A 13,312-nucleotide genomic window follows, 5' to 3' on the forward strand; every position below is an offset into this window, starting at 1 on the left:
GACAAGCCACTCCAGTATTCTTCCCTGGGAAATTCCATGGACAGAGGAGCCTGGTGGGCTACAGTCCATGGACACAGACACGGACTCAGTGACTAAACAACAACAATCCCATCTTTGCAGCAAATACACATAGGCTTTGGAGATGAAAACATGTCAATCTCATAACGTAGAAGAAAGCAGCACAGATACCTGTCCCTTATTTATTAAGGAAGAATTCAATCCACAGACCAGAAAGCTCTGCAAAAGACTTCATTAAATGCTAGCCTAAGAGTTCAACATTTGATCCAACCACTCAAACATTTGATGTTTCTTTGATATATTATAGGTAAAGCTGTGAAAATTCAAACTCCATTACAAGATATATTTGAAGAGCAAAAGTTCAGGGAACCAAACCAGGTAATTTTTCAGTAAAAGGAAACCTCTAACCTTCGAGCTTTTAAAAAATTCTGACTGAGTGTAAGAAAAACAAGGGGTCAACGAATTCACAAGAACAGTTTTGGTTTTTTTCTATTCATGTAAAATAATTTTAAGTAGAAAAATTAGACTTATGCTTGAGAAACTGTAGAGCCAAATATCAGGGACAATGAGAACTAGATAACTTATGGAAAGGCCATTCCCTTAACCAGACATGGTCCCCTGGAGATGGTAGATGAAGAGGTTGATGCTGGACCCAGAAAGAAAAGACCACAGATCCAGTCACACAAAGAATTGGAACATCCTGATTTCAGCAGAACACATATGACCTGTGTTCAGGTTCAGCTTTCCCTCCACGACCTTTGGAAGACGTTAAACTACACTGAGTCTCAGTTTCATCACCTGTAGCATGAGGTTAGATGAGATTCGTTACGCTCTCATTTACTGCTACACAGTCTGATTCTATTTTACGAGCTGCAACTTTCAAGTGTCTACAAGCCCCTTAATATGTATCAGCTGAATTCTTACATTTACACCCTGTCGTCTTAGAGAGAGAGGAACAAGACAAACATGCTCGTTTCTGCCCTGTAACTCACAAAGCCAAGCCAAGCAAATATTCTAAGTGCTTTCTGTGGCTAAAATTCAAAATGCAAATATGACAGTGTCAAGAACAAAGAGAGGGAAAATAGGAGAATGCTGCTATATAGTCTTCCACTGAAGCTCTCACTTGCAAAAATGTGAAAATCAGTCAGGGGACCAGTGTTATCTATACTTTTAAAGCATTCCATAAATTATAGACTCGATATAAACTCTTCTCAATATTCAAACTAAAATTTAACTAAAATCAACTTTTTGTTAAAGAAAAATAATTGCATATGGTAAACTGGAAGCAACACTATTATTAATAACAAGTGACACTGAGTCATTGAAAATGTTACTCCACCTCTTCAGCCTCTGTTCCTTTGCTCTTTCCCCCCAAAGAATGAGAGTATTTTTGCATTTCTATTGTGCTACTGTAGAGTAGAAATACCATAATAATCATATCAGCTGAGGAAAAGAATCCAAGGACAAATCCAAAAGTTGAGAAAAGCAACAAAGAGAACTATTAGCATGGCTTCAATTCAAACCAACAGAAAAACACTATTAAGAGTCACAAGGAGATGACTAGGACCTCAGGAAAAAGGCAGGCTGCCGTCTATGGGGTCGCACAGAGTCAGACACGACTGAAGTGACTTAGCGGCAGCGGCAGGAAAAAGACGATGTCATCTTAAGAGTTTCTAACAAACACAAAAGGGTTCTACATTTTCGTGATGGATTTTATGGCCCAATGCTCTAAAACGGAAATTTTCAACTTTGGTGGCTTTGACATTTTGGGCTAGTTAATGCTGAGTAGTTCTTTGCTATGGGGACTGTCCTGAAGGATGTCTACCAGCTGCCCTGAACTCTGTCCACTAGATGCCAGAAGCACCCCCAGCTGTGACAACCAAAAGTGTCCCTTGAGTGGGGGATGGGGCAACACTGCTGTTGAAAACCAGCACCTCTGGAAGGGAACATGGAGAGAGAGCGATGGATGCAAGAAAAATTTCTTATAATACATTCATAAATTACTTGAGAGGAAGACACTGGAAGAGTTGAACTAAGGTAGTCATCCAGTGTCTACTCTCAAAGCAATTCTGATATTAAGTTGTACTGCTTTATTTTTTACAGAAACAACCATGAAGCTAAAGCACACAAAACAACAGGTTTTATAACCTGGACACGACGCAGTAAGGGACTGTGATCACTGCCAGAGGGAAAGGAGTGAGCCTCGGGACTGCCCAGCTTACAGCTGCAGCTCAGGGACAGCCAAGAAACAGAGGCCACCAGGGAAGACCTGGAGTTCAGGAGACAGAGGCTGATGTCCTGGGAGGCCGCGGTAGCTAGAGCCAGCTAGAATCCGGGGGCAGGCTACTGGAGAAGCGGAACACAGAGTTGGAGAGGTCTTAGGGAAGGAGGTAGAGACAGGAAGGCAGTGAGTGGAGACACACTCCCTTTCAAGTCTTTGGCAGAGCAAGGATCTGGAAGGGGTGTATGAGGTTAACTCCTTAAAGCTAGGGAGGCTGGACAAAGTACCACTGGAAAGCTGTCAGACAAAATGGAGCTCATATAGGGCTGGAAATAGTCTGCATTCCCAACAGCTAAAGTAGAGAGCCCATGAATTACACAGGACACAGGGTGGCTTCCTCAGAAACACCATGGCTTAGTAGTAGGACTTAGCCCCAGATCAAAGGCTGCTTTGGACCCATCATAACAAAGCTTGAAAGGCAAACCTCAAATCAGTTTGCAAGTACTTTATTTACATGCCAGAACAAAACCCACCACTCAACCCTATACAACAAAATCTGACCCTCAACAACATTGGGGAAAAAAAAAACAAGCCTCACAATAGCCACTATTGTAACAAAAATTACCAGGCTTGCAAAGCAGAAAAATGGGACCCAGAATAAAGAGGGTGGGAAACATCAACTGGTAAAATAGTACAGAAATGACAGAGGTAATGGAATTAGTAGGCAAAGATCTTAAAATAGCTATTACAAATATTATACATATGCATAAGGATGCCAAGAACAGCATAAACATGAGAGAAAGGGAAGATAGAATAAGACTCAAACGGAACTTTTAGAGATAAAAGTACATAAATGGAAAATACAATTATCAACAGATTAGACACTGCAGAAAAGAGTGGTAAATCTGAGGCTGCAAGCCTTATGACCAGCATTGCCACCCTGAGGTTTGTACCCTAGAGTAATCTTGTCTATGTGTACCAGCTGGGATCAACATATGAATGTTTTTGACTGTTTGTAATAATCAAACACTGAAACTAATGCAGGGTCTCCAAACAGGAAAACAGACAGATAAGCCTGACAGATCAACAGTCAGCGGATAGTAAATAGCTGTATAAATAAGCTACAGCTATGGACAACATGAGCAGACCAGGATAAAAAGAATATACATTGTATGAACCCATTTCTATAAAGCTGAAAAATGGACAAAACTGAAATATATTATTATACAGGTAAGAATCTGATAAACTATGTGAAAGTGAAGTCGCTCAGTCATGTCTGACTCTTTGCAACCCCGTGGACTGTAGCCTACCAGGCTTCTCAGTTCATGGGATTTACCAGGCAAGAGTACTGCAGTGGGTTGCCATTTCTTTCTCCAGGGGATCTTCCTGACCCAGGGATTGAACCCGGGTCTCCTGCATTATAGGCAGACACTTTACCCTCTGAACCTATTATTCCCTACATAGGTTCAGAGGGAATAATAAATTGCAAACTCATGGTATAGATTATCCTGGTAGTAGGTGGGGAACAGGAGATGCAATCAAAAAGAGGCATACAAGAGGGTGTCAGAGATGTTAGTAATCTAATTATTAACTTAACTTTAATTGGATTTAAAGATTTAATGGGATTTAAGACTTTAGTTGGATTAAAGACTTACTGAGCATGACCATGCCCACCAGAGCAAGACCCAGTTTTCCAAACCGTAGCTAGTCCCTCCCATTGGGAAGCTTCCACGAGCCTCTTACCCTCATCCATCAGAAGGCAGACAGAATGAAAACCACAATCACAGAAAGCTTACCAAAATGATCACATGGACCACAGCTTTGTGCAACTTAATGAAACTATGAGCCACTCTGTGTAGGGCCACCCAGACGGCCAGGTCATGGGGGAGAGTTCTGACAAAACGTGGTCCACTGGAGAAGGAAACAGCAAACCACCTTGGCATTCTCGCCTTGAGAACCCCATAAATAGTATGAAAAGGCAAAAAGGTATGGCACTGAAAGAAGAACCCCTTAGGTCAGTAGGTGTCCAATATGCTACTAGAGAAGAGCAGAGAAATAACTCCAGAAGGAATGAAGGGGCTGAGCCAAAGGGGAAACGACACCCAGCTGTGGATGTGGCTGGTGGTGAAAGCAATATCTGAGGCTACAAACGAGAGTACTGCATAGGAACCTGGAATGCTAGGTCCGTGAATCAAAGTAAACCGGATGTGGTCAAACAGGAGATGGCAAGAGGGAACATCAACATTTTAGGAATCCGTGAACTAAAATGGACGTGAATGGGTGAATTTAATTCAGATGACCATTATATCTATCACTGTGGGCAAGAACCCCTTAGAAGAAATGGAGTAGCCCTCACAGTCAACAAAAGAATCTGAAATGCAGTACTTGAATGCAGTCTCAAATAAGACAGAATGATCTTTCATTTCCTTCATCAGAAATGATCCTTCATTTCCAAGGCAAACAATTCAATATTATAGTAATCAAGTCTATGCCCCAACTACTAATGCCAAAGAAGCTGAAGGGTTCTATGAAGACCTACAAGATCTTCTAGAACACCAAAAAAAGATGTCATTTTTATCATAGGGGACTAGAATGCAAAAGTAGGAAGTCAAGAGATACCTGGAATAACAGGCAAGTTTGGCCTTGGAGTACAAAATGAAGCAGGGCAAAGGCTAACAATTTTGCCAAGAGAACACACTGGTCATAGCAAATACCCTCTTTCAACAACATAAGAGACGACGCTATACATGGACATCACTAGATGGTCAATACCACAGTGAAGAGGACGACGGAGGATGAGATGGCTGGGTGGCATCACCGATTCAATGGACATGAGTTTGAGCAGACTCCAGGAGATTAAGGACAGGGAAGCCTGGTGTGCTCCAGTCCATGGGGTTGCAAAGAGTCAGATGCAACTGAATAACAACAATTTGACTTGGGTGGTGGGGATTTGGCTGTTCTTCTGATTAAGCCATACACACATAAAGCAGTGAATATACATGATACATTCTTTTATATTCATATGTCATAAAAAGGAACTGTCATATGTCATAAAAAAGAACTGTTTATAGCCTGCAGATTCCCTCCTTAAATCTCTTTGCTTCAAAAACTGCTTTCACTGCTCTGTGGGTTTACTTTTTAGAGACCAACTTGGAACACTCCAGTGATGGGAATGCCTAGCAGGCTTATGTGAGCCGAAGTCTATATATTGAATAATCAGACACCCAACCCCCTTACCTTTCTCAACTCCAAACTGATAATGTTCTTTTCCTTTTGTAATTTTTCTTTTCTGGTAATTAGATCTTGTGATAGAACAACCAGAAAAAGTTAAAACTTACCTCTGCCACTTCTTTTTGAAAAGTCAACGTCATCCGGGTTCTACCATATGTGAATGGTCCATTTCTTTGAGAAACATTTTCAAGCCATTTGATAATCAGTGGGGTTGATACACTAAAAGGCAGATTTCCAATAATATGTACATTTGGAGGATCTGGTTGGCATAAGAAAAAACTTGGTATGATTATTTCAGCAATGTATTATGAATACAATTTTAGTTAAGAGTAAAATTAAACTGGGTATTAATAGCATCAAACAAAAGCATACAAAAAGATAATGGCTGAGTATTTTTCAGTCCATTTATTCTTCAGAAGCAATGTTTGCTCACAATCAGCTTTGAATTAAAGGAAAAAAACCCCACCTAATTAGTATTCAGTTAAAGTCCCCAGGTTTTGGCTTAGGAAAGCATGAAAAAAAATTGGTTTGAGGGAAAAAGATCATTTAGCCTTGGACGTGAGGTCAAAGTTCCTGTGGGACACCAGAGAATCTGTCAGATGCCCACAAAGGGGATACAGGCTGGACATGAAGACTGTGTACAATATATATGTGGTAAGTGAAGTCACGGCAGGAGAAACAAGATTTAAGATGTGAGTGGAAAAATAACCACCAGCAAAGTTAGAGAAAGCTCAAAACAAGGTGATAGGAAGAACAGGTGGGCCTGGTATCAGGGAAAACAGCAGCAGAGAAATCTTTTGGATGAGAGTAACAGTTTAACACTGGGGAACGCAGAGAAGGTTTGCGGCAGGCAGTTAGGTCGGTCATCCCTGTTGTCTGTGACTGGCTGGGCAGGGCAGAAAACTGAAGTGGTCACGGAGAAGAGCCAGTTGGAAGGGGGAGCCAGGCAGAGCCAGCCACTCTGAAGAAGCCTGGTGTGGAGCAGCGAGACTCAAGGGCAGCTGTGAAGGCACGCCCAAATCGCTCCTCCAGCTGCTCTCAGAGGGTTTTAGGGGCAAGAAACACTTCTGTGTGTTCCAAGGAGCTGGCACATAGCAGGTACCCAAAAAACTGTCCATGAATGAAGAGTGCCTTGGAAGGTTACTGAATGTAAAAGACAGAGGAAATAAAGTCAAAAGAAAGGTGGGGGTATGGCTTCATTCACCAAAACACTATTTTCACCATTTGGAAAACACTTTCTAGTTCATTCCATCTTTATATGGTATCATAAAAATGGCAAGTTTATATGAACAGACCCCAAAATATTTGAAAAATATTAGTATCAGATAAATTTGGATGAAGAGAAAGCAATTTGATTTTTAATTTGGAAGAAAGTGGAAAAGCAGAAAAAATTACAATGCACCTTACCTATTTAATTATCTAATTTTAATATAAGTTATTATAAATATTTATAATGTATGAAAAATAATACAAATATTTGTACTAAACAATTACAAAAGAAAATAAGAAAACCAACCCAAAGACACTTACCATCCTCCCACTGTCTTTTGAGACTTTCCGGAAACGCCCTTTCTATCTTAAACGTCAAGACATCTCCATGGACAATTCTCAGTTTTCCAGGTGCTGCATCAGAAAGCATCTAGTTTACAAAAAGGTCAATAAAATGAGCTCATACACTTTAGAGAACAGTGGAATTAATTTTTTTTTTTCCCGCCAAATCTGTGCATCATAAATCAATATGAAAAGTCAGAGACTAAGAATGATCACTAATGGACTAATAGCATGCTGCGTCCACTGCAGCAGACATCCGTGGTGTTCGCCTTTCAACACAGAAGAGTGACTGGGAATGGCGGCAGATAACAGTATAACAATAGCTTATTAACATCACAAATATTGACATAATTTTGACCCTCAGGATGGCTTGTATTTCGGTATAGATTTAGCAAAAACTGAACTCCTGCGTTTTTAAACTGGAGACTAAGTAGTCTTCCAAGGCAACAGAAATAACAAAAATAAACAAGTGGGATCTAATCAAACTTACAACCTTTTGCACAGCAAAGGAAATCATAAACAACACAAAAATACAACCTACAGAATGGGAGAAAATATTTGCATACAATGCAACTGACAGGACTTAATTTCCAAAATATACAAACAGCTCACACAACAATAACAAAAAACCCAATCAAAAATGGGCAGAAGAACTAAATAGACATTTCAACAAAGACAAACAGACGGCCAATAGGCACAAGAAAAGATGCTCAATATTGCTAATCATTAGAGAAACACAAAGCTACAATGGGTACCACTTCACACTGGTCAGAATAGCCATCATTAAGAAGTCCATAAATAACAAACGCTGGAGAGGGTGTGGAGAAAAGGGAACCCTTCTACACAGTTGGTGGGAATGTAAGTTGGTGCAGTCACTGTGGAAAACAGTACAGAGGTACCTTAGAAAATTAAAAACAGAATTACCAAATGATCCAGCAAACCCACTCCTGGACACATACCCAGACAAAACAGTAATTCAAAAAGATACCTGTATGGTCAGGAAGCAACAGTTAGAATTGGACATGGAACAACAGACTGGTTCCAAATAGGAAAAGAAGTATGTCAAGGATGTATATTGTCACCCTGCTTATTTAACTTATATGCAGAATACATCATGAGAAACGCTGGGCTAGATGAAGCACAAGCTGGAATCAAGATTGACAGGAGAAATATCAATAACCTCAGATATGCAGATAACACTACCCTTATGGCAGAAAGTGAAAAAGAACTAAAGAGCCTCTTCATGAAAGTGAAAGAGGAGAGTGAAAAAGTTGGCTTAAAGCTCAACATTCAGAAAACTAAGATCATGGCATCCAGTCCTATCACTTCATGGCAAATAGATGGGGAAACAGCAGAAAAAATGGCTGACTTTATTTTTCTGGGCTCCAAAATCACTGCAGATGGTCACTGCAGCCAAGAAATTAAAAGACGGTTACTCCTTGGAAGGAAAGTTATGATCAACCTAGACAGCATATTCAAAAATAGAGACATTACTTTGTCAACAAAGGTTTTTCCAGTGATCATGTATGGATGCTAGAGCTGGACTATAAAGAAAGCTGAGTGCCAAAGAATTGATGCTTTTGAACTGTGGTGTTGGAGAAGACTCTTGAGAGTCCCTTGGATTGCAAGGAGATCCAACCAGTCCATCCTAAAGGAGATCAGTCCTGGGTGTTCATTGGAAGGACTGATGTTGAAGCTGAAACTCCAGTACTTTGGCCACCTGATGCGAAGAGTTGACTCATTGGAAAAGACTCTGATGCTGGGAAAGATTGAGGGGGCAGGAGAAGAAGGGGAAAACAGAGGATGTTGATGGATGGATGGCATCACTGACTCAATGGACATGGGTTTGGGTGGACTCTGGGAGTTAGTGATGGACAGGGAGGCCTGGCATGCTACAGTTCACAGGGTCACAAAGAATCAGACATGTGAGCAACTGAACTGAACTGAACATGTCCCCTAATGTTTTTAGTGGCATTATTCACAGTACCAAGATGTGAAACAACCTGATGTCCATCAACAAATGAATGGATAAAAATGTGATACATATGTACAATGGAATACCGTTGTTGTTCAGTCACTAAGTCCAACTCTTTGTGATCCCACTGGCTGCAGTCTGCAGGCTCCTCTGTCCATTGGGTTCTCCAGGCAAGAATACCAGAGTAGGCTCACATTTCTCTCTCTACAATGGAATATTACTCAGCTAATAAAAAGAAGGAACAATGCCATTTGCAGTAACATGGATGCAACTAGAGAGGCTGCAGTCCATGGGGTCGCTAAGAGACTGAGTGACTTCCTTTTACTTTTCACATTCATGCTTTGGAGAAGGAAATGGCAACCCACTCCAGTATTCTTCCTGGAGAATCCCAGGGACAGAGGAGGCTGGTGGGCTGCCGTCTATGGGGTCGCACAGAGTCGGACACACTGAAGCGACGCAGCAGCAGCAGCGAAATACATCAGAAACAGAAAGGCAAGTATCATATGATATCATATATACATGGAATCTAAAACACAACACAAATGAATTTATCTATGAAACAGAAACAGAATCACGGACAAGTCAGAGAACAGACTGCTGGCTGCCAAGGAGGACGAGGTTCGGGAAGGATCAAGTAGGAGGCTGGGGTTAGCAGATATAAGCTTGTATATATAGGATGAATAAACAAGTTCCTACTATATAGCACTGGCGAAGAAAATGGCAACCCATGCCAGTATTCTTGCCTGGGAAATCCCATGGACAGAGAAGTCTACCAGGCTACAGTTCATGGGGTCACAAAAGAGTCAGATGCGACTTGGTGACCAAACCACCATAAAGCACAGAGACCTATATTCAATGCTCTATGAAAAACCAGAATGGAAAAGCAAAAATCAAAACAGTAAAAGTCAACTATATGTCAATAAAAACACTGATTAACAAATAGAAACTAAAGACATTATAACGAAATACTGAGAATTAGGAGAAATCATATGAAAGATGAATTTAACTAAATCTTTATATCTTAAGTACATACAAAGGATTGATTCTACATAGTACCAAGATCTTTAACTAAACCTGCGAGTAGAGTCAACCCAGCAGAAAAGTTATGTGTCACTGCCAAGCTATACGTGGCCCTCTGAGACACTCCTTTGACCAGAGTGCTCCTGAAGTAATTCTGATCCACAGGCACTTTCCTAATGAAATTATCCTGCATGTTTTAACAAAAGCTACTTCCTGGCCAATTTCTACCTTCCACTCCCTGTTGTCCTTCCTTTCTTCAGTTTTTCTGAGTAAAAAAGAGAAGTACTTCTTTCCTTTATCTTTTTTCCCCTCCTTCTCATCCACCTTAGCATCACACCTTAAGAATTGCTCTCACAGTGCTGAAGTGTTGGCACCTAACTAGAAGGAGCCTTACAGGTAAGCCATCTATAAATGTGCATGTGTTAAATGCCCCAGACTCAAAACAAAACTTGATTCTTGAAGTCCTTAGTAAAAGAACAACAGCCAGATGCAACGCATGAGCTTCTAAAGTTAATATGCAAGAGAGCAAAATCAATGAAAATAAGCACATCTAAAGAACAGTGTGGGGAAGAGATAGTTAGGGTTTTTGTATCGACATGTACACACTGCAATATTTAAAGTGGATAACCACAAGGTCCCCCAATGAAAGTGAAAGTGGAGAGTGAAAAAGCTGGCTTAAAGCTCAACATTCAGAAAACGAAGATCATGGCATCTGGTCCCATCACTTCGTGGGAAATAGATGGGGAAACAGTGGAAACAGTGTCAGACTTTATTTTTTTGGGCTCCAAAATCACCGCAGATGGTGACTGCAGCCATGAAATTAAAAGACGCTTACCCCTTGGAAGAAAAGTTATGACCAACTTAGACAGCATATTGAAAAGCAGAGACATTACTTTGCCAACAAAGGTCCGTCTAGTCAAGGCTATGGTTTTTCCAGTGGTCATGTATGGATGTGAGAGTTGGACTGTGAAGAAGGCTGAGCACCGAAGAATTGATGCTTTTGAACTGTGGTGTTGGAGAAGACTCTTGAGAGTCCCTTGGATTGCAAGGAGATCCAACCAGCCCATTCTGAAGGAGATCAGCCCTGGGATTTCTTTGAAATGATGCTAAAGCTGAAACTCCAGTAGTTTGGCCACTTCATGGGAAGAGTTGACTCATTGGAAGAGACTCTGATGCTGGGAGGGATTGGGGGCAGGAGGAGAAGGGGACGACCGAGGATGAGATGGCTGGATGGCATCACTGACTTGATGGATGCGAGTCTGAGTGAACTCTGGGCGTTGGTGATGGACAGGGAGGCCTGGCGTGCTGCGATTCATGGGGTTGCAAAGAGTTGGACACGACTCAGCGACTGAACTGACTGACTGTACAGCACAAGGAACTCTGCTCAATGTTACTGGCAGCCTGGATGTGAGGGGAAAATGGATACATGTATGTATGTATGTATGGCTGAGTCCTTTTGCTATCTACCTCAAACTATTGCAACATTGTTATTGGCTATTCTACAATATAAAATAAAAAGTTTTTTAAAAAGTAGGTTACAAAAGGAAGAAAGTAAGAGGAGACCGTCTTCCCACATTTAATCTCAGTTCAGGGAACTCAGAGAACTTTGGCTCCAATTCAAGGAACTTTTGCCCTTAGCATCCCCCGGATCTTCTTCTCTAACTCAATTAAAGCTGAATTCTCTATCCTAAGTCTCCTCTGACTAATTCAGGCGACTAAGGAAGGATGAAAGCACCATCACAAAGCCACGGAGGAGACATGGACCAAGGCGCCTAGCTGTAGCTCACTCACACCTCTGGGTCAACAATGTGCCTTGCACACACTTCTTTATAGCGCTGTGTAGTACAATCATGTATATGCAGGTTTCTTTCCCCTATAACAACAGAGGCCCCTTAAGGGCTCTGTTTCTTATCTACTTTAATATCCCCTGCAGCTGCAATAGTACACAGTAGGTGCTTTATATGTATTTGACAAGTGAATGAATAAGTGAATGATCAAATGGCATTCAGTTTTCTATGAAGCTGGAAAACTCCTCTCCTAGCCTATAATATTTGGGGGCCCCTAAAATTTGAAAGGTTCAGAAACTTGCAAAGATTTATTTCACTGATAAGTCAGTTATACATGTAATGTTGGAGAAACGCGTAGCTGAAATGCATATGCTGATTAGAAGCTAAACATTTTAAGTTATGGGAATTATCTAGTTTGATCTGTTTAGCCATGGTAGTTTAGCAAAAATAATTGTGTACCTCTGATATTAATGTACTTATGGATTATTTTAAGTTTCCATGATTTGCTAAAACTTAATCTGATGAGTTCCAGACAAACTTAGAAAATATAATAACTTAGACACAGTACAAAAAAAGGGAGATCTCTCTATAGGACAGGCTTTTACCATATAAAAATTTTATTTAATGACAGCATTTCCAATGAAGAACATTAAATTTTCTTCTGTAATTATGCTTCACATAATTAAAACAAAACAAAGAAGCATACCAAAAACAAAGAGGGAGAATTAAAAGCTTGTTTCACAATGTCAATATATAGAAAGTAATGAAGTAATTAGTAATTAAGGCTAAAATAAAACAATGTAAATTTGGCTCTGTGGCATTAATTTACATGCTCTGATAACTTTAACCATGTTTGAAATATTATTTTCTACCTTTACACACACAGCTACATATCAGGAAACTGGTAAAAATACACATTTACCTTCCTTTCCCAAGTTTAAAGTGCTAGTTTTTTGGATTCCCCTTCTGGCTTATGTGTCAGTCAATGACACACCAAGTCCTCCTGTTCTTTAAGAGGTCTACTTTTTCCAGGACAACTCTGCAGCTCGAGCTTTCCCCTTCCCGCTCCCCACTACAGAAGGAATGAATGCTGCTGTTCACAGCTTTATGTGAAGGCCCTGAGCAATTATGGAGGCCAAAAAATAAAAAAGTTGTACAAACAGAAATGACAGTATAATTATGGACAGGAGCCATTCCAACACCTAATGATAATCAGCAATGACACAGAAAGACCTCGTAACCAACCCTAACAGAAGAAATGTCTGCATTATCATAACGATATTCGAGGAATGACAAAAGGGTGGAACAGATCGCTATTACAGCCCTTCAGGAACAACACTGGCGCCTGTTACCCCTCAGAACTCTGGGAGTGTTGCCTCATATTGACCTCAAAGGCACCACTGACAATCTATGCAGGCACTAATGACAGCCAAATGAGTATTTTTATAGACACTCAAATTGTTCTACCATTTTCAATCCTATATTTTTCCAAAACGAGTCATAAGCAAG

At 40.6% G+C, this 13,312-nt stretch overlaps 1 protein-coding gene across 1 annotated transcript in view; it reads right to left on the reverse strand.

Annotated features, from left to right (window-relative positions):
• Positions 1 to 13,312, reverse strand: part of TFB1M (transcription factor B1, mitochondrial) — a 59,586-nt gene that overhangs the window by 32,499 nt on the left and 13,775 nt on the right. The window contains exons 3-4 of the mRNA XM_068985395.1: positions 7,001 to 7,109; positions 5,578 to 5,729 (exon numbers count right to left, since the gene is read on the reverse strand). Coding sequence (XP_068841496.1) covers positions 5,578 to 5,729; positions 7,001 to 7,109 — 261 coding nt within the window. The remainder of the gene's footprint in view (positions 1 to 5,577; positions 5,730 to 7,000; positions 7,110 to 13,312) is intronic.

The sequence above is a fragment of the Capricornis sumatraensis genome, chromosome 13 (assembly GCF_032405125.1).
Source record: "Capricornis sumatraensis isolate serow.1 chromosome 13, serow.2, whole genome shotgun sequence".
NCBI classification, from domain to species: domain Eukaryota; kingdom Metazoa; phylum Chordata; class Mammalia; order Artiodactyla; family Bovidae; genus Capricornis; species Capricornis sumatraensis.